Raw genomic sequence first — 21,556 nt, 5'->3', positions numbered from 1 at the left:
ATTTTACAAAACTATCAAAAAACTCACTTTCAATAGTAAACTACGCCTTGCGGGTATTTTCAAGCAAGTGATTTATGGAGCATTATAGGAATATCAGTGAGTATTTATTTATGGATTACAAACAAAATCGCATGAGTCGTTTCTGAGAAAATCTTTTGAAAAAAAAATTAGCGTCGAGAATATATAAACAGCGCTCACAGATTTTTTACAGGACAAATCAGTTATGTCATATTATCATGCTATTAATGAAATATGAACAAAATCGCCTAAATCGTATTTTGGAAAAATTGTTCGGAAAAGACCCCCCCCCCCTCAAAAAAAAAAAAAAAAAAACTATCCATCGTTGATTTTTTGAGGACAAATTAGTTATGCCATATTCTCAGGTTATTCATGAAATATTCATTTGTGAGATATGAACAAAATCCCGAGAGTCATTAACAAAATCGTCCGAGAAAGTCGTCCTCAAGAGTAAATTACACCTTCTCGACCTTTCCCAAAGAAATGACTTATACCACAGTATGGGGTTGTTATTGAAAAATTCATTTGTGAAAGAGCCGTTAGAGCAGTTTTTCATAAAATCGCAATTTTATATTTTCACTCTTTAATAGACTACACTTATTTTTAGGAGTAGGAAAAAATCGAAAAATAAAATGAAGAATCACATAAAAAATTAAAGTTTGGTTGAGATACGTTGAACGATATGACCTCTGGGTGTGTGTGCATCAGGATAAACAGACGAACAAATGTCGAAAAATTACTTTTTTGGTATCTGCGTTCCATGAAACGTGTAAATCTCTCGGTGAAATCTCGAATTTAATTTTTTTTTTCACGATTACCATACTTTCTTCTCTCCTTTCGTCGCTTTAAAGAAACAAGAAGAAAAAAGATACCGGTTATTATTAGTAACTTCTCTTTGAAGAGAAAATACATTATATGTAGTTTAGTTTCTAAGTGATATTTTGACTCGACTACGATAGGTCCCATAATTTTTGGTATATGCAGATTTAAAGCTCATTTTTCGTCATTTTCGGCAGCTTATAAACTTGAAACGGACGCGCATACGAACCTTTGGCGCAAGAGACCTAGTGAGAGTTTATGTGGTGTGCGTTCCATGTTAAGATGTAGGTCCATGTCTCATATAACCTCGGGGCGGTGAACTTCAACCCAACAAACTTAAGACGGATGCGTTTTCCTCCCAATGTTTGTTAATTTATTTTATTTTATTTATTACTTTTTTATTTGTTTGTTAGTTTCTTTCGAGGTGCATGGCTTTGTTCGTTTTCCCATTATTACATAACCCAGTATATGGAAATTCAATGAGTACCTTCCAATATACTTTTGACCGCGATTGTACTATATACATTTACGAAAACCTTATGTGCGTGTGCGTGTGTGTGTGTGTGGTTTATCTTTAAGAAATTTTTGAAATGTTGATGACTTTGCATGGATGTGATAATTAGGAAATTCAGTCATTTCACTTTGCAGTACTTTTATTTTCTAACATCCCAAAGATAAATAAAGTACAGTGTCACTATCATTTTTAGTACAGTGTATTCTCTTCCTGTAATTTGGAAGTTTTTTTCATATACTTGCATATTTTGAAGTTGTAATGTTAGATTTTCGGAAGCGTGGTATCATTTTACGCGAGTTGTTTACAGTGAGTTTTTTATTTTATTTATGTACTTGTTTATTTATTTATTTATTTATTTATTTATTTATTTATTTATTTATTTTGTAATTTTTCAGTTTATTATGTTTGAAATAAGTCAATTTTCTCAGGGCGAATCAGTAAGCTTAAGCGTCTTTTCTTCCAATGAGAATGCGTTAATGTATTATCTTTCGGAAAAATAGCTGGATATGTGCTCTACAGATAATATGCTTAAAATTGTAAAGTACTTCGATTATCAGTTTGAATGGGGATTTAAAAAAAAAAAAAAAGAATGAAAGAAAGAAAAAGAAAAGAAAGAAAGCTTATTGTGTCAGCTATGAAAGAGATTTTTTTTAACTTTATTTTTGTGGCAACAGAAATTCCAGCAGAAACCGACGACGATACTCAATCCGAGTCCGGATCGAGCACCATATCTTCCACTGACTCCGAGTCGTCAGTGATGTCAGGTGAAATCTCAGGGGAATCAGCGTCTGCGTCCTCTGCTGACGAAGCCATCCATCCGTCTCATAGCAGTCAGATTCCTCTGGAACCGCTTGATCTTGTGTGGGCCAAGTGCCGTGGGTATCCTTGGTATCCGGCCTTAGTAAGTTGATTTTCAGACCTTGAAATGCTTACACGATTTTTAGTTCTGTGGAGTCTAGTATATAAAAGCATGTGGCATGCATGGGGTTGGTACATGTTCAAAAGGATTTTGTTTATGTGTTTTTAGTGTATTACCCAATTTTACCCATTGTCCTAATCCGCTTGTTACGTTGCTGGCGTAAGCATTCTCTCCTTGTTACCCTCAGCGGAAATCTTACGGTGGCTTACTGCCTTCAGGCTCATGTTACATTTAACGTTTTAAGATCACTAGCTGTAGATAGATGTTCTAAGAGAGTTGAAAAACACCGATTTCTTGCTTGTCGGGTTATTGCTCTAATGAGCTATAAATAGCATGTCATATCTCAAACCTCTACAGCCATCTGTTGGCAATATGTAGAATAAACACTTAGATACTTCAATTGAGAAAGCTTTAATGTGCTTTATTGGCATTATTTCATATGTACTGAGTACCAGTAAGCATATAAATGATGGAGTTTCATATTTTAAAAGTATGGATGTTGAATTAGCGGGAACTTGAATTCGATTTTGGCTTCCCAAGGAATTGAACCATCAGTTACACAACTCGAATCGTTTTATGTAACATGAGTCTTGGATACGCATCTGATTCAGCAAAGAAGCAGTTTCTTTCCCAGTGAAATAGAACTTGCTTTCAGTTACAACAGGTAACTGTTATTTTTAGAAGTTGACGCTTAAAATATTACATTTCCGAAAACTTTCCTAACACAAGCTTCGTTTTCTCTCTACTTCAGCGTCTGTACCTTTATTGTAAGCTCTAACTAAAGCATGAATCTCTTCTGCTGTTGAAGAGTTTTTTGTAAGTAAATGGCTTCCAGTTACAGAAAATTTCTGTTAATATGTAATCTACCGAAACAAGAAATTAATTTTCGGTATCCACAGAGATGTCCGTCTATATCGAATGCAGATTGTAACTTAATTTTGCGTGGAGTTACAGTGTTAATCATTTGGGCAGAAAATATAATTGTATAGATTCGTGAGCCTAGTTTTATGGATTTAACAATATAATCAATATGACAGTTCTTAAGTGTTTTTTGTAACAGTAATGCGTTGCTTTTTAGATCATATTTCATATTTGTCGTGCAGTTTCTTCAAGACACGCAAACGAACTTGTTACGTTACATTTAGCAAACTGTATTAATTTCCGATTTCCGAGCTGTCGTGAGTCTCACCCCCATAAAATGGTTCCATATCAGACCAACCAACCCATGAGGAAAACTGGCTCAATTGAATAATATCAAATGGTACCGCAAGTGACTTCAAGTTTTGACTGCATTTACAGTATATAATATAAGGTGAAGGTGCCTTGTGAGTTTGGATACAGAATTGTAAGCTAATGAAGAAAGATATTATGATGGCAATAACTATTAAATGATTGGAAATAAGTTAGAAATAGCATTAGATTCGTATTTGTGGTGAAAAGCTACCCTAAAACGATATCACGTAACTCCCTTCCTGCTAAAAATTTGGACCTGAATCAAAGATGGATAAGTTCAAGATGACTGCAATGATTGCAGTATACAGTAATGGATGCGGTTCTCCTTCCATTATCCCTATTCAAGATATCGTGTCACTCCCTCTAGCTATTCCAAACTTACAAGGTACCTTTACCTCATATTGTATATTGTAAATGCATTCCAAACTTAAAGTCGCTTGGGACACAATTTAGTATGATTGAAATGAGCTGTTTTTTTCTCATTGGTAAGTTTGTTTTGATGTGGAACCATTTTAGGGGATGATACTCAGAAAATCTCGGAAGTCTGAAACTATGAACCACCCTTATATATATATATATATATATATATATATATATATATATATATATATATATATATATATATATGAATCTTCAGGATGTTGAAAATTTCTTATTTTGTTAGTTGTCAGATCGTCCTGAATGTTATAGTCAGATCGTCTTTTTAAGTAAAATGCACATTCCAGTGATAGTGTGTTGCAAAAAAAAAAAAAAAAAATACCGTCTCAGTTTAAACAATCTATGAGAGATGTTAGTTTACGAGAGAAGAAATAAACGGAAAGATTTTGCTAATACAATTATTATAGTTGTGGATATGTTCTTAATGCAGAATTGTGTATAAGGAGTATTGCTGTCAAGTAGATTGAGATATTCCATACTTTTTCTTTCTATTTCATCTATTTACTAGCGTTGAGAGCTTTTTAAAGACTTATTGATTTCGAAAGAACATGAAATAGCGACTTATTTTTGTTTTAGAAAATACTGTGTTGTTGGATTGACAGTTTTTCTTTTATTATTTTTTAATTATTAGTTTCAACAAGCTTTCTCGGGTAATATGTATTTTTTCCTACCTAATCAACTACATTAACTTTCCTTCGTCTACCCTTCTTATTGTTTAAGGACGTAGTGTAGATCATTGTATAAAAGTATACATATATGGTGCTCCGAAATATCTTTAATCAACTATGCAGATGAATTTTTCATATGATAAACGCGTATCTTTCACTTCCTTGAGAGACTTTCCACCCGGAAAAAAAAAAAAAAGTTGTGTGTACAACTATCTTGGAAACTATACTGTGAACAAACCTAACTTTGATCTAAGGCTTTCGACTATCAGTGATATAGCAGAACAAGCTGTAAGGGTATTAGCTTGTGCACATTATAGTCATATTTCTTATTTGTTTAAAACAGTCAATGCTGTTAAAATTACTGTTGTCATTATCCTTTCTTTCTTTCTTTTTTTTTTTCTTTTCACCTCTTCCCCGACTCATCTTTTATAAATTCAATATAGTGGACGTATCTGAGTTTGATCAGCTCTTTACACAGATGTCTTTTGATCGTTCTACGTGATTGCAAGAGCGAGTACCTCATGTAACACTAGTGAAATCACTTACTAGTACATCAAAGAAAAAGTTACAAGCTTGTTTCTCCTGTGATTGACAAGTGTCGTTTAAAATTTCGATGCTAGGATTGATATTGGTAGATGCAGTCGTAGTGGACATGTATGATGTCCTTGATCATTATTTCAAATCGTATCAGATAACCATAAATACATCAAACCGTTGACGTTTTAAATAAATAAATGAAAGCTGTAGTTCTTCTTGCTAAATTCCGTATTACGATGAAAGACTGAAGATTGAAAGCGGCCTCGATTGTTAAATTTAATTATAAATTATAGAGATACAGACAAAAATGTAATAATTTAAGCCAGTTTCGTTTCTCGTCCTTAGTGCTAAAATATAGTGGAAATTCAATTGAACTTGAAAAACGTAAAACACGTGGTACGTATGATATCCCTCGTTCAGTTTCTCTGAGAGCATTGATGAAAGTACTTAGACTTACTTTATCAAGACTTCATTCCATCTTCATACAGTAAGAAGTTGCTGGTACATATATATTAAATACACTGTGTGACAAAATATTCTCATGGCTTTATCTGTGAAAATAAAGTGATCTTATTATAATCTAAAGAAATTATCTACAACTTTGTTAAACACTTTTCGGAGCACTATATATTATACTTCAGTTCAAATTTAAACTTTTCAAAAACAATTGATTGGGATGTAAAATCAGTTTGTTATATGGAGAATGTAATTATTTTGGTGTTGTGGTGGATATTGGTGATGGGTGATGTGTATGTATGCAGCTCTGGGTCTTTTTTGTATTTCTCAGCATGAACAGCTTCTAGTTAGATCGTACCAAATTCTACTTCTGATTAAACTGTTTGACGAAAATGAATGCAGATATTGCCCTGTTGCTTACATGTGCGCAACTAACTTAGATAGATTTCATATCACTTACGTAGTGATGATATATTTATTATTATTATTATTTTTTTACAAAAAATATTTTGTATCGGTATAGTGACCATATAGTTGAGAAATCTGAGTTCAGACTAGTACCGTTAAAATTCAAATAATCTCATATTTGAACAATATATTTGAATATTCATTATTTGAACGTTTGAATAATTGTTCAAATTTAGTTATTGGCTTTTAACTGGACTAGTTCAAACCTGATTATTTTTATTATTGCATTGACTCGAAGTGTTTGCTAATGTGGTAGTTAATGCTCTATCTAATATCTTAAAATAAATAAATGAATATTTATATATAAATTGAATTTGTATTATAAATGGTAGTAGCAATACCATATTAGTTTCTATTGAGAGAGTGCTGTAGTCATAAGAAATTACAAGACACCTTCCATTCATGGAAAAGTATTATCGTATTTTCAGAGTAATTTTGACTTTATTCCGTTATGACATATGATAGTGAGTGTTCGTTTTTGTAATATGAATTGCTAATTTTCATCTGTAAATAAATGCTACATTTGTATTAGTATTTAAGTAATTCTTTTCGACATAGTTTTTAATATATATATATATCGAATTAACTTCCTTGACATATCAGGGGTATAGAAGCAAAATCTACATAAATTCATTTTTCAATTTTGTCAGGGAATGAAGAAAAAGTTACGCCCATATGTTTCAGAATTGTTGAACAACTTTTTTTGTTTAGTGGTCGCTACTTAATGCAGACGAGTGAAATCTACCACTAAAAAAAAAAAAAAAAAAAAAAAAAAAAAAAAAAAAAAAAAAAAAAAAAAAAAAAAAAGTTGTTCAACAATTCTGAAACATATGGGCGTCATTTTTTCTTCGTTCCCTGATAAAAGTGAAAGATGAATTTAACAGGTATTGCTTCGATACCCTTGATATTTTTTAACATACAATTGTATGTGTTTAGCTATAAGTTATTCCGCTAAGAAAGTTTTCTATCAGTGACACCTAATCCCATACTACAGAGCGCTAAAATGTATGTTAAGCAAGTTAATGTAATAAGGTAAGTCGATGTAATAATCGTTCTAACTGTACAACTAAGTGACTTTTATTTTATAGTCACACCTACAAATTACTGGTCACTGACATTTTTCATAGAAACTTTCCACTTTGAATTGTAGGAGGGTATTTGTCTTGTATGTTTAGGATTGTAATAAAGGTTTGAAAGAATTAAGAATACTTTTCCGTTTATATTGTTTCACGTACTATTGTCAGCAGAAGGCTTCTAGAAGAAATATAGGAGGTACTTTTCATCACATGTGGCGGTAAATCATTTATATTCCGTAGAAAACTTTTCTCGTTCCGAGTAATGTCGAAGAAATTAAAACTTCATGAAAGCATAATTCAGTTCGCTCTTATATATGACTGTAAATATTGGTTACTTATGTGTAGAGAACAGTAAAGATTGAAAGTTTCCAGGAGCGAAATACTGAGGAAAATGCTTAGTTCACAAAATAAATATAAATACATTTTACAATAGCCATAAGACAACTAATGTTATGCGGATAACAACATTCAGACGTCGAGAGTGGGCTAAGCACGTTAATTATATCGGAAATGCACGCGGGGTGTGTGGAATTCTAGTTGGAAGATTTATGGGAAACAGACCTTAAGGAAGACAAGGAAAGATATGGAAGGATAATAAATCATAATCTTATGGAAGTGAGTATAAGCAATCCTGGCTGATTGGCTAGCAGAAATACGATATTTCTGTAGTGATGATCCTTGAATTCTTTTTATTTTATTATTTTTTTATTATTTTTTTTTATTTTTTTAAGTAGACCGCGCGGAATCTATTGCTTTGATCCTATTCTAATTGAAACTACGATACGAATACAACATGAATATAGAATCCACGTGGCATTATGTGACAACAGAACAGTTATTTTTTACTAGCTGAATATACCCATTCTTCGCATGGGGGCTGTATTTGGAAGTCAACGCCTGTGAGAATATCACTATTCATTTCAGAGACCGCGAAAGCTGGGATTTGACATTAATATCGGTCATTTTGGGCTATTTTTACATGTCTCGGTATCCCCCCTCCTGCTGACCCCTGGGCCCGCATACAATGGTAGCTGAATTTGCTAGTCATCGCTAATAGAAGTGTCACCATTGATCTCAGCGACCGCGAAAACAATGGATTTGACACTAATATCGGTCATTTTGGATTACTTTTACATGTTGTGGTGGACAAACACCGTGCTCGTGGGTTTTCTCGGTGTTATCCCGTTTCATCCCACTTTCTGCATTCCACCATTTCATTCATTTATCATCATCACCGTCTCCTTTAGCCTAACCGGCATAACCGTGGGACATAAAACTTAAAAGATTTAATTTAGGATTTTTTACATGTCTCGGTATTCCCCACACCCCGGTGACCCTCGGCCCGCAGCCGTATAGGGTGCATTTGGAAGTTAATGCGATTGGAGTTTCACCATTGATCTCAGCGACCGCGAAGACTATGAATTCGACACAAATATCGCTCATTCGACACTTTTACAGTCCCGGTAAACGTCCCCCTGAGACCCCCTGGTTCGAATTTTGACAAAAACGCGTCGGCTTGGTCTGGGGCTTGGACCAAAGTACCCCTGACCAAAATTTGGTAACTCTCGGTTCACTCGTCTGGTCCCCAGGCCGCACACAGACAGACAGACAAACAAACTAATTTATTTATATTAAATTACTAATACTTCCGTAGAAGAATATAATTCGTACGGACTTCTAAATTTCATCAGGAGAAAGGAAAAAAAAAAAAAGTGGGAGGTGATTGGAGGCATACAAGCACATCATTAAGAATGTAAAGTTTTATATATAGCAGATTCAGTATGAAAGTTAATCTTTAGCCACGTACAGCAGGCTATATTTGTGATCAGCGTAACGTACATGCCCCGAACTTTCCTGTGTGTGTTCACCAAAATTAAGTTTTATGCAGTATCATTATACGAGAAAACAAAGTATATATTTTATAAGCAAGAATAATAATACATGCTTCTTGAACTTTGAAGTGGGTGTTTTAACGTTCAAATCGTAAGTTTATTTAATATTTCTAAGTCTGATCAATAATATGTAGTTCTAGTAGGTTGTTCGTTGCCCTGCAATATAAGTAATCAAGTTCTGCCTCGACCCACTTGAAATTATTTTCCATGAGCCGTACCGAACATCTTGTGTCTTTGTGTAATTCCTACAAAAAATATACATTGTGTGTCTGTGTGTATGTGCTTTATGTTTTATTTATTCATTTGTTTGTTTTGGATTGGACAGCGTTAAATCTAAACACTTCTGGAAAGTGGACTAACTATTCAACATAGTTATTTTGGGAAAAGGACTAGTATACATTGCAACTTGAATTCTGATTCTTTTTCTTTCTTTTTTTCGTTCTTTTTTTTTCCTTCAGATAATAAATCCAAAGATGCCGAAGACCGGCTACTTCCATAATGGGGTGCCAATTCCTGTACCACCTGATGACGTTCTTGCTCTAGCGGATAATTACGATGAACCAGTTTTTTTAGTTCTCTTCTTTGATACAAAGCGGACATGGTGAGTGCAATTATATTCTCTAGTATCATAATTGAAATGACTGCTAAATAATTTTAAATATAACATTAGAAGTAGGTATATATAAAAAAAATCATTGTCAAAAGTCTGACCACACTACTGATTTTTCAGAATTTTCAAAAAAGAAAAAAAAAATGTATCCATACAAAACCCAGTTTGTTGGACTTGTTCTGTAAAATAAACATATAATGAAATTAAAAGCTGTGGTCCTGTTTCCACTGACAAATTTATTGAGTATATTTACGTTCAATGAAATGCCGGCCCCTTATCCTTGATAAAAGCTTTACAAATTCAAGTCATTTGTTTGATTAGTTATCCAACTTTTGCGAAACTATGCGACACTAGTAGTTCTGAAGAGCCTTCCACCTTCAGTATTGACATCTATTTACGGACTGTTTTGCCAAGTCCATTTTACAAGAGGTCGATGGGTAATAAATCCGGTAACTGTGATGACTATTCCGTTTGCTGATGATATAAGCGTCCTCTTTGCATTGCAGATAATTACTGCATAGCTTGAAAGAATGTTCAGAACGGTAATGCTGTTGTAATACAAAGTTACTGCTGCAAATCCGCGTTCCTGATGTAATTCCATGTATCACTTAAACTTTGTGAAACACATTTTTGTTCATTATTCCATTAACTCGAACTAAATTATTAACTTAGTATTCTGTAAAGCATCCTCAAACAGTGACGTAATTTTTTTCCGTGCCTGGATGTAGGTATTACATAGTCGGGATGAAAGCGCTCTTCGGGACGACGACGGACAAACTTCTAACATTGGAAGCCAATAAGTTGGAATTTAGAGTCGTCGCTCCAGAGAGTTCTCTTCCATTTTTCATGATTCCAATCTTTGTTTTATTTTATTTTATTTTTCGGCCTAGAAGTATCTTTTATAATGTTTCCTGCTTGAATGAATGGTTTCTTTACCGCAATCCTACCCCCAAGACCATAGATCTGAAGGCGCTGAGCCACTGTCCTATTTGATACCGATTGGAAATAGCTCTTCCATAGTTCTATTGGTTCTTCCGGAGCGGTTAACGTCTGTTCCGTTTGTTGTTTTCCCAATGAACTTGTACTTAAGAGAAGTTGTTATTTTTGGACGATCATTGCATTTCCATGTAACATTCAAACTTCTTTGTGACTATTTTTCAAGAGTCCGACGCACTGCTTCGCCTGATTACTGACTGATTTTTCACAGAGAATGATTCTCTTCTCTCAAAGTATCCACTTGAACACGTGCTTCGACTCTTAGTTAATAATTTCTCTTCCGCATTTTATAGTATTTGTATTTCTTCTCACTATTCAATTGGTTTACGCGAGTGAAAACAGTGAGTTCCCATATCACAGATTTGCATCCAATTTTGCCCATATTACGACACGATTGAATAGCGCATACACAACTGTTCGTTGAAATAAAGAGACAGCTACTGATAAGGGTTCATACATACACCATTAGGTGCCATTGAAACGATGCATCATCAAACAAAGCGAGACGTTAGTTGTCTCTTTATTGCCAAGCACCTTTCTTCAATAAATTTGTGTCGATGTCAACAAGAACATGAATTTTCATATTCTTACGTGAAGAATGTTGTTTATTTTCAAAACGAGTTAAATTAACATAGTTTTGTATGGACACAGTCTCTTTTATTTGGAAAATTTTGAAAAATCAGTAGTGTGCTCAGTCTTTTGACACTGACTATGTATATATAATATAGAGATAGATATAGGTATATAATATAAACTTGAATTAGTCCCTTGGAACTTCATCACAGCTAAATTTTGAGAGCTTTTTGGTGTGGGAGACACGGGTTCTATCCGATTCCACGTTAAACCGTAGGTCGATGTTTCATGTTGCTTTTGTGATGAAACGGGCGCTGATCTTCGAACATGTAAACGATGCCATTCATTCATGCTTGGTTGTTTGACAACAGTTCAGAGTCATCATCGGATTTTCGTAGTATGATGTAAAGTATGAGTTTTAGCCGTACATTCGTATTTAGGAAAAGTGATGTAAAAATAAAGCTGATTTATACATGTCATAGCTTACATACCTCAGCTGTGATGACAAGAAACGACAAAATGCTTGAGGTTTACGTGTTCGATGCAATGCTCTTGGTTACACGGTAGACGTGTAAATGATAGCTCAGCTTTGCACAGATGGGAGCCAATATGCTTTCCTGAAGCATTAACAGAAGGTGGCTTTTAACTGCATCACCCAATGAGGAATGCAGTTCCTTTGTTGCGAACACTCGCTGAGTTTAATCCGAAAGCGTCAAGAAAGAAGGTATGGTGATCGTGAAAAAATAAATCTAATTTGAGATTTCAACGGGTTTACAGGTTTCATGGCCCTTACATACTGAAAAAGTGATTTTGATGTATGTTCGTCCGTCAGTTTGTCCCTATGTAGATGTTGAATTGCCTAGAAGCAGTACTGTTCAGTGTATCAGCACCAAATTTTAAACTTAAGGTTTTTTATAAGATTCCCTAGCGTTTTTCGAATTTTCTTCCTACCCTTAAAATTAAGGGAAGTTTACAGAAGGGAAATTTTGAGAAAAGTAAAGGTTGTGATTTTCTCAAAAAGGATTCTAACGATTTTGTTTAAATTTCATAGATCAGTATTTCATTAACAACCTTATACTGTCGTATAAGTCATTTCTCAGAAAAAAAAAAAATCCCGAAGGACTAGTTTCCTCTTAGGGGTGAGTTTTTTTTTTTTTTTTTTTTTTTTTTTTTTTTTTTTTTTTTTTGAAAGATTTTGTTAAAAAATGACTCAAGCAATTTTGTTCGTGTATCATAAATAATGTTTCGTTAGTAACCTGACAATATGGCATAATTCATTTGTCCTAAAAATATTTACAAGGAGTGGTTTACTCTGTTTTTTTTTTTTTTTTTCGGGCCACTTTCTTAAAAGACTCAGGAAACTTTTCTCCACATTCCATAAATATGTATTTCAATGCTAACCCGACAATATGGCATAAATCATTTATTATGAAAAAATACATAAGGGGTAGCTTACCCTTGTGGGTAGGTTCTTTTGGGGTAGTTTTCTCAAAAACGACTTAGATGATTTTGTTCATATTTCATAAATAAATATTTTATTACTAGCTTAACAATCTATATATATAAAAGAGAACGTACAAATCCTTTGTCCGCTCATCACGCTAATACGGCTGAACCAATTTCTTTCATTTTTGGGGGGGTTATTAGGATTTGGACCCTAGATGGTTTTTATCATATCACTTTAATTTTCAATTACCAGTGTCTTGAGATAATTGACCATTCAGGTGTCCATTACGTACAAATCCTTTGTTAGTTCATCATAGGTATAAAAATAAACGTATTTATATGCAACCCGCATGACCGTGTCACTCGGCGGGTTAACATAAATGACAGGCGTTATAATGGTTTTTATCATATCACTTGAAAAAGCGAAAAAGTAAAAATTATCTAAGTAACAAAGTTTATTGCGTTCGGGGGTGACCGCAGCGAAGCGGGGCGGGTTAACATAAATGACAGGCGATATAATGTTAACATTTACTGCAATCTTCTATGGTTTTTATCATATCACTTGAAAGCGAAAAAGTAAAAATTATCTAAGTAACAAAGTTTATTGCGTTCCGGGGTGACCGCAGCGAAGCGGGGTGAACGCTGCTAGTATAGCATAAATTATTTATCCTGAAAAATACACAAAGGTACTTTATTCTTGAGTTTTTTTTTGGGGGAGGGGGGCGAGTATCTTAAAAGCGACTCAAGCGATTTCGTTCACATTTGATAAATACATATTTCATTAATAACCTTGTAATGCGGCATAACGCATTCCCCTTAAAAATTCCACAAAGGGTAGTTTACTCTTCGGGTTAGTTTCTTCGGACGATTTTTCAAAAGCAACTCAAGCAGTTTTATTTATATTCCGTAAATAAATACTTAAATGAATAAATAATAATGAGTTTCCTTCGAAAATGCTTGCAATATTGTTCGTATTTCACTAAAATGTTTATGTTATAACTGCAGCATAACACGTTAGTTTAAGAAATTGAAGCAGAAAAGTTTAGTGCTTTGGCCTGTACCTTTTATTTTATTTTATTTATTTATTTTCGTATGTTTGTCTTGCCCTAATATACAGAATATTCAAATCAAAGCAAGCTATCTGGTAGAGATCCAGTCACACAGTCATGGTGTTTGATTTAAGTACTTTAAAAAGTAAGTAAATAAGATCACCAAAGAAGTTGCAATTAGAGATGTAAAAAGTTTCGTTTTAGTATTGTTTCTAGAAACTTTATTTTATTACATACATGTCTTCCGGATTCAAAGTAAATGTCTTCCTGGATAAGAGTATTCACAGGATATTATAAGAGATTACGTTTTAGTTAGATATGTAGAATTGTTCATTTTCATCTTTCATTTGATTAAAAAAAAAAAAAAAAAAAAGAAAGAAAGAAAACAATAACAAAAAATAGATCACAAAGACAATGTATCTTGAACGCGGTCTACAGAATTATCCGATCTTAACTAAACTTGATTTGGAAGTAAACCTTGGCTAGATTATTATGCATCTGACATATTTTCCTCTGTAGACCTTTGGTTTCTGATACATTTGCCACCACTTAGTTGGGGTTTGACTTAGTCAAATTTCCTCAAAAGGTTTCGCTAATTACTATGTAGAACGAGAGCTAGGGGAAATACATGGAACAAATCTGTTCAACCTTATTTTGTGATTAAATGATAACTTGTTCAACATTCAGTACATATACTGTGTAATTCTAATAAAAATTCGATAATATCAATAAAGGATAATTTTATTAACAATCTGCAAAATCGTTACCAGTATTATTCTTAATTAATAGTTATAGTACGTCCAGTAAGAGAACGTCTCTGACAGCTTGCAGTGACATTGCCACTGCTCGTGTGTCAAGGTTTTTTTCGGTGTAACTGTAGTGGCAATTTGATTAATGGTATAAGACATAGTGATCGTGGTTGGTAACACTGGTATCAAGGTAGGGGCTGCAATGCCCCACCGCATGTGGTAAGAAATGTCAGAGACCATCTCATGTTGGCCGTGCTACTCCCGATTTCAAAGTTTAGTAACTCACATTTATTAATGCACAATGCCATACAACTTACGTTAAATGAAAGAAAAACACTCAAAGTTTTAGTGGTTGACAGAACTGATGTTTAGTTACATATTCCACCACTAGGGTGACAGTAAATCAAGATATGAGGAAACAAAGACAGGAGAGCATTTTATGTTTTCGGATTTCATGTAGAACAGTCCGTAATTAGTTTCAACGAAGTTCGTGTTAGATCGACCAAGCGGGAACTCAATTTGGGAGCTGTACAGACAATTTAAAGAAAGTAGGTGTATCTGCAAAAGGAAATTAACAAGCCGGCCAGAGTTGATTGTGTGCGTGTGACTTTCGTCTGAAGTCCACAAAAATCAATGGTACTTGCAAGCAAAGAAGTGAACTTGAAGCAGACAACGTGTGGATAGTTCTGCGAAAACGCTTGGAATTTCGCCCATGTCGATTGAAATTGTTTCGGGCGCTTAAACCTATTGATAAGGATAAGAAACTTGAGTTCTTTGTTGTGATGTAAAACCCTAATTAAAAAGGCAGTTTCATTGAATCAGTTGTTTTTAGTGATGAGGCTACCTTCCACCTTTCGAAAATGTAAACGACCAGAATGTGAGGATCTGGGTTTCGGAGAATTCTCATGTTTATGAAGAGCATATGCGTGATTTCTTTAAGGTGAACGTGTTTTGTGCAGTCTATCGGTTTTTTAAGTATGACCGTGTGTTTTCCGAGGAGAACACTGGAAACGGACGTCCCTACTTTCAAATACTGCAGACGTGTGTTTTCCTGCAGCTGAAAGAGGGCATGCAAGACAGGACACCCCCACATTGGCACCGTGATGTCAGGAGGAAACTCAACAAAAGGTTATCAAATCAATGGATAGGTCGACATAGTCGTGAGGATCAGGTTATGCTTCCTTGGCTCTCTGTTGCCAGATGTCAGTTTATTTATTTATTTTATTTATTAAAAACCAAGTGTATCAGCCTTCCCTACCGAACAATTTATCTGAACATGGAGTTCGCACTCAAAAAACCGTTTCATCTATTGACTGAGATGTTGGAAAGAAAATGAAATGAAATCTTTGAGTTTTACGTCCCACGCTTATGCCGGTTAGGCTAAAGGAGACGGTGATGATGAGTAATGAATGAAATGGTGGAATGAAGAAAGTGGGAGGAAACGGGAGAACCCCGAGAAAACCCACGCACACAGTGTTTGTCCACCACAAAGTTCACTTGGCGGAGATGTTGGAAAGAGTGTAGCAAGAACTAGACTATCGGATCGATGAGTGCGGAATTATAAAAGGCACTCATATGAAGCATCTTTGACGTTTAATATAACACGTATGTGTTTAAAAATAAATAAATAAATAAACTTTTTTGAATTTGTCTTTTATTTGACATAAGTTGCATGTCATTATGAGTAAATAAACGTGAGTTGTTAAATTTTGAAATGTGGATGATCGTTTACAATAGGTCTGTGTGTATATAATCATTGCAATATCTGTACGTAATTTCAGGCAGTGGCTACCACGTATGAAATTGGAACCTCTTGGTGTTGATTCGGCATTAGATAAAGCAAAATTAGTTGAATCCCGCAAACCTACAGAGAGAAAAGCTGTAAAGAAGGCTTACGAAGAGGCAATATTGCATCGATGTCGCGTTACTGGACAAAACACTGGATTTTCTGGAGATTCCGGTAGTGAAGGTAGTTGTTAAAATACTTATGAAAAAATACGATTAACTGTGAATATTTACTGAGTGCTGCCAATGTCTTCCAACGAAATTTTATAAATTAAGTTACTCTAAAACAACTATTGAACGTTTTTAACGAAAAACTGCAGAATTTCTGTTTGCCTTAAAAATATTCAGAGGAATTTTATAGAACCAAGTGTTGATTAGTACAGTTATACTCATTAAATAAAATTATTGTTGGTGGCAAGTACTTTGTAGTAGTGTAGTACAAAATATTTTCTACCGTTACAAGTGTTGTTGAATTTTACGGAATATAAGATCTATACAGTTTTAGGTATATTTTATTCATAGTGAATTTTATAACAACATATGTAAAGCATCAAATTAAATTTGTATTCAAACTTTCAATCCTATTTTAATTGGAATATTTAAAGTCAGTATTTTTACAAGTGATTGATCAGGGTAATTGTTAAAATTTGATAAGCCTGCCTACACTAGATACTAGTGATTACTTAGCTTTAGCTTCGAAATTGTTTCCAAGTTACAAATTTTACGATAGTTTTGTGATTTTCTGACAATTCTAAAATCTTAGCAATTTTGTTTGATGTTATCTGGTTGATTTGTTGATTACGAAAATTTATTTGAAAAGTAAAACATCCCTTTATCTGAGTCTAAGTAAACAAGCAGTTAATACGCTCGATTTTGGCATGTGTAATCCAAGCAAAAATGCATTTTTCTTTCTCAGTTTAGTTAGTAGGAACATTACTGAGTTGTACGGAAATAAGTAGATAGGTAGGAATTATACAAAATTCATGTAACATCGATTAGTCGGAGAATTATAAAACAAAGTTCCTAATCTAATAAATTTCCAGTTTGTACCTATGTTTTCCTGTTTTTATGTATAACCATCATTCGATAAGAAAAGCATTAAAGTAAGTGTTTATTCTAGTTTCAAAATTTATTTTAACTGGAATATTTAATTAATATTTTTACAAGTGGTTGATCAGGGTAATTGTTGTTGAAATTAGGTAAACCTGCCTACATTTGATATAGTGATTACTTAATAGCTTTAGCTTCGAAATTTATGTGTTCTGTGGTCAGACAGGTTACGAATGTCAGCTTTGCGATTTTCGGTTTAACCATAAGATTTCAATAGTTTGTATATATTCATCTGGTTGGTTTGGTTATGAAAATTCACTTGAAAAGTAAAAGGGTAAAAATTCCCTTTTCTGTGGCTCAGTAGCCAAACAGTTAGTACGCTCCCCTTTGATATATGTAACCCGAGCAAAAATACATTTATGTTTTCTAGCTTTAAAATTATGTTTTAGTTGTCATTTTAAAATTAATAGTTTTACAAGTAGTTGATCTGCGTGAAATGAGATAAACCTTCCTACTCGAGATACTAGTGATAACTCAACACGTTTACTCTCAAAACTTTTTGTGTATGCTGTGGTCAAATAGATTACGAATTTTAGCTTAGTGATTTTGTGACTTAACCATAAGATTTCAAGAATCTTGTTTGTTTTCATAGGAAAATTTAGTTGAAAATTAAACGTAAACATCACTTTATCTAGGCCTGAATAACCAAGCAACTCTATTTAGGTCACGTTATCTAGGTCTTTGACACGTATAATCCAAGCAAAAATACGTTTCTTTTATTTAATTAATTTATTTAATAGACAGATTACTGTTATATCAAAGTAAGTCTAGGTAGGTAGGGATTATACAAAATCCGTGTAATATTGATTATTCGGAGAATTATAAAATGAGGTGTATAATGTAATAAATTTCCAGGTTGTACTCACGTTTCCTTCCTTTATGTACAACCATCATATTGAAGTTTCTAAAATTAAGTTCTAATTTTCGTTTCTTTATTTGCTAGTAGTTTAAAATAGCGATGTTTTACTATTAAACAAAAATATTGCTAAAAGTAACCGTAGTTCTAGGGTTCAATTAGCTATTGTGAACGTAATACAAACATATCGTAATGTACAACCGTGGTAGTATACATGGCTAAAACAACAGTGACAATACCGAACGGATATTTTGATCACAGCTGTTTAAGTACATATGATACACTTGGTAAGATAAGTTATAGAATGCTCAAATTTTTTATTTATTGTTAAATTACACTTGGTCGTGATTTGATGTGAACATTGTTTGATTATTTGTTTCAAATGGGATATACATAAGCAATCCCATGTAGGTTGATTTCTATATCCATAACATAAAATGTTAATAATGAATTCGAAACAAATTGGTTACTGGTTTTGATTTTCATACTTTTTTTTCTTTTTCATAGAACTACACTCGGATTCCTTTGTTTTGGCACGTAAATATCACTTGAAAAAAAATTAGCGAGATTGGTAGCCAGTAGCCTTGTCCTCTTTGTGTAATATATTTTATTTTATTTTTTATTTATTTTATTTTATTCTTTTTAACGATAGTCAAAGGTGGTACAAATTGAAACTTCCCATTTACATCAGTGTTGTGCAAAGTAACTACTGATTTAGCGTATTTCTTACACAAAAGATGTATGAAGTCCGACTGTGTTCATATTTAGGAACTTTAAATTATAGTTGTTTGTATATAAGTGTATATGTATAGAAAAGGGACATGTTGAACAAGGTGATATATATATATATATATAGATATATATAGTATATTTGTTACCTTTTACATATTTTTATACGAGATTTTTCCCTTGGACACATGTCAGTTTTGAAAAGAAAGGTAAAAGCCACACTCAAGTGCATTTAGGTGTGAAACAAACTGCCATAGATCTCAGTTGTAGCAACATATCTTATTGCAAACTGACTTTTTTTTTAATTATTATTATTTTAATTTGTGTCAAGTTACTTATATCTGCCAAGAAATACATTCGATCGTAAGGGATCATAATTATCAACATGCGTTAAGCCCTGTTTGCCATAACCACGTATTTGATAGAAAATATGTGTATGAGTGTGAAAGGTGTGTGTTTTGATGTCCTGTTTAAGTATAACTTGAACGAAATTTGTTTTCTGTTGCGTTACACGCCTGTATTTTGTGTCTGTTGAAGTTACAATAGAGAGAACGTAATATTTGAATAGAACAAATTTAGTAGATTCGTTGTTGCGTTGTTCGTTGTGTATTTTTCCGCTACAAGATTTGGGTTTCTATTTATTTTTGTCTTTCATATGCTGTTCTCTGTACACTTGTGAGAAAGAGATGAGAGTGAGTGAGTCAGTATGTTGTCTTTGTTTTAGTGTGATCTGGATTAAATTCGTGCAATTATTATTTGCTTTAACTAAGAATGCTGTTCAGTTTTTTGTTCTCTGGTTCAAAGAAACCTTTACTTTGTTCTGATTTAATTTCATATTTCAGATGAACGTATTCTCTGTGAACGAAAATTTCAACTTCAGAGTGTGTTAGTTCCCTCTGTTCAAAAAGGTTAAATTTTAATATATTGTATGAAAATTTAATTAATTCTCAGTCAAACTGAGTGATGGGCTCATTTTAAGCAAGCTTATTTCTTAGCAATGTACGGACAATAATAATTCACTAAACATCTAATATAGATAATAAGTTTTAAGGTGACTAGAAGTTCATCTGCGTTGATGTTTCGAAATCTCGAGAAATAATGCTCGAGAAATTTTTTGTATTATAATGTATAGTGAGGTATGTCTAACAAATAATTCTGTAACTTAAATGTTTTCGATTAAAATCCCAGTTTAGAAGTGATTGAGTTCTTTTTCCTCGTTTTCAGCACAACGTATGAAATATTTGATCTTGTTTATGAATGTTTTATAATCAGTTTAATAACTGAAATTAGAAATTCCAAATAATTACTTATTTTGATATGGAGATGAATTTGGTGGGCTAGCCTGTGTGAAAATCTCATCAATGTCCTGATCCTGAGAGCTTCTTGATTTTTCATTCTTCCATTTGACGCTAACGACCTTTCTTACAAAAATAACATTTTAGTTAATTTTAATATGCTTTATGTATTCATTTGCAAAATCTCTATATTTTTGAAAATTTAGAATCTATAGATAATTATATTTAATGTATCAAAAGTCATCACAATAAATTACCATCACTAGAAGGTCGTGGGTCGCTGGTCCCATAGTATTCGTAGCGTTGTGCTTACTTAATCATCTTCTTGATGTAAAAATTTCCTCATTTTAAGAGAAAATTTATTTCATTCTATAATAAACGAGTACGAACTATAACTGATTGAAAAATATGTTACATGATTACGTTGTCTGGAAACTAGGAAGAGGAATAGATCTTTTAGAATGACTTTTGTTTTGATTTGCTGTTTCTAACTAATATTTGCTCAATTTTGTTTTAAATGTTGATATATTTCCTTGAGTATTTTCAGTGAAGTTCAGTTTATTATCTTCCACCATTGTTGATCTTGGAATTCATGTTAAAACTGTAAACCTAAACTAATAAAAAAAATGCTGTGATAGAAACAAAATAGATCAATTATACAAGTACAATGCAATTACAGTTTAATGAGAAAATGTTTACTAAACAAGGGTGAGGAACTTTGACTCGTGTCTTCCAAGACCATAATGGTTGTTCGAGTGCTGTTTAAGCTTTGTGAATATATTGCAGCAGAAAGTGATGGTTGGAATTGTTTGACTTTCAAGGTTAAATAAAGGTATTTTTCTCATTTATTGATATTTTCTTATTTGAAAGGGGATCTGTATTGAAATCATGCTGACCATTTGTAATACTACCTTTAATGGTAGCCGTAGAAATTTTCAAATGTGTTATAAACGTTTTTCATTCAGTCTCCTACCACGAGATGGTCAGGAATAATTGATATATGCGACTTATTCAAGAAACCTCATAGACGAACTTTCTGAAAAATATTTGAAACGAAGATTGTTTTTTAAATAAAGAAAACAATAACATAGAATAAATGAACTATCGTATTTTACGGACTATAAGACGCACTTTTTTCTTCGAAAATTTGCCTCCAAAATTCAAGTGCGTCTTATACTCGAAATTAATATAAAAATGTCCAGTGTTTGATTTAAAATTCCATCCAGTCTTAAAAATGGTCACGTATTCGATGTCGCAGGAAAGTGATTCTATCTGGCAACATTGGATTGAACTGGCAGCAGCGGTACACGGGTGCGACGA

At 33.2% G+C, this 21,556-nt stretch overlaps 1 protein-coding gene across 2 annotated transcripts in view; it reads left to right on the top strand.

Annotated features, from left to right (window-relative positions):
- Positions 1 to 21,084, top strand: part of LOC145688286 (peregrin-like) — a 166,490-nt gene extending 145,406 nt beyond the window's left edge. The window contains exons 22-24 of one of the 2 annotated variants that reach the window (XM_081762280.1): positions 2,026 to 2,252; positions 9,497 to 9,639; positions 16,243 to 21,084. In XM_081762280.1, the coding sequence (XP_081618406.1) occupies positions 2,026 to 2,252; positions 9,497 to 9,639; positions 16,243 to 16,441 (569 nt within the window). In that variant the 3' untranslated portion in view covers positions 16,442 to 21,084. The remainder of the gene's footprint in view (positions 1 to 2,025; positions 2,253 to 9,496; positions 9,640 to 16,242) is intronic. The other variant, XR_014131869.1, reaches the window with a different exon arrangement.
- Positions 21,085 to 21,556: the final 472 nt, after the last annotated feature.

This window comes from Thermobia domestica, chromosome 6 (genome assembly GCF_964235325.1).
Source record: "Thermobia domestica chromosome 6, izTheDome1.hap1.1, whole genome shotgun sequence".
NCBI classification, from domain to species: Eukaryota; Metazoa; Arthropoda; class Insecta; order Zygentoma; family Lepismatidae; genus Thermobia; species Thermobia domestica.
The sequence above is the reverse complement of the archived record's forward strand: the minus strand, read 5'-3'. Positions and strand labels throughout refer to the sequence as shown.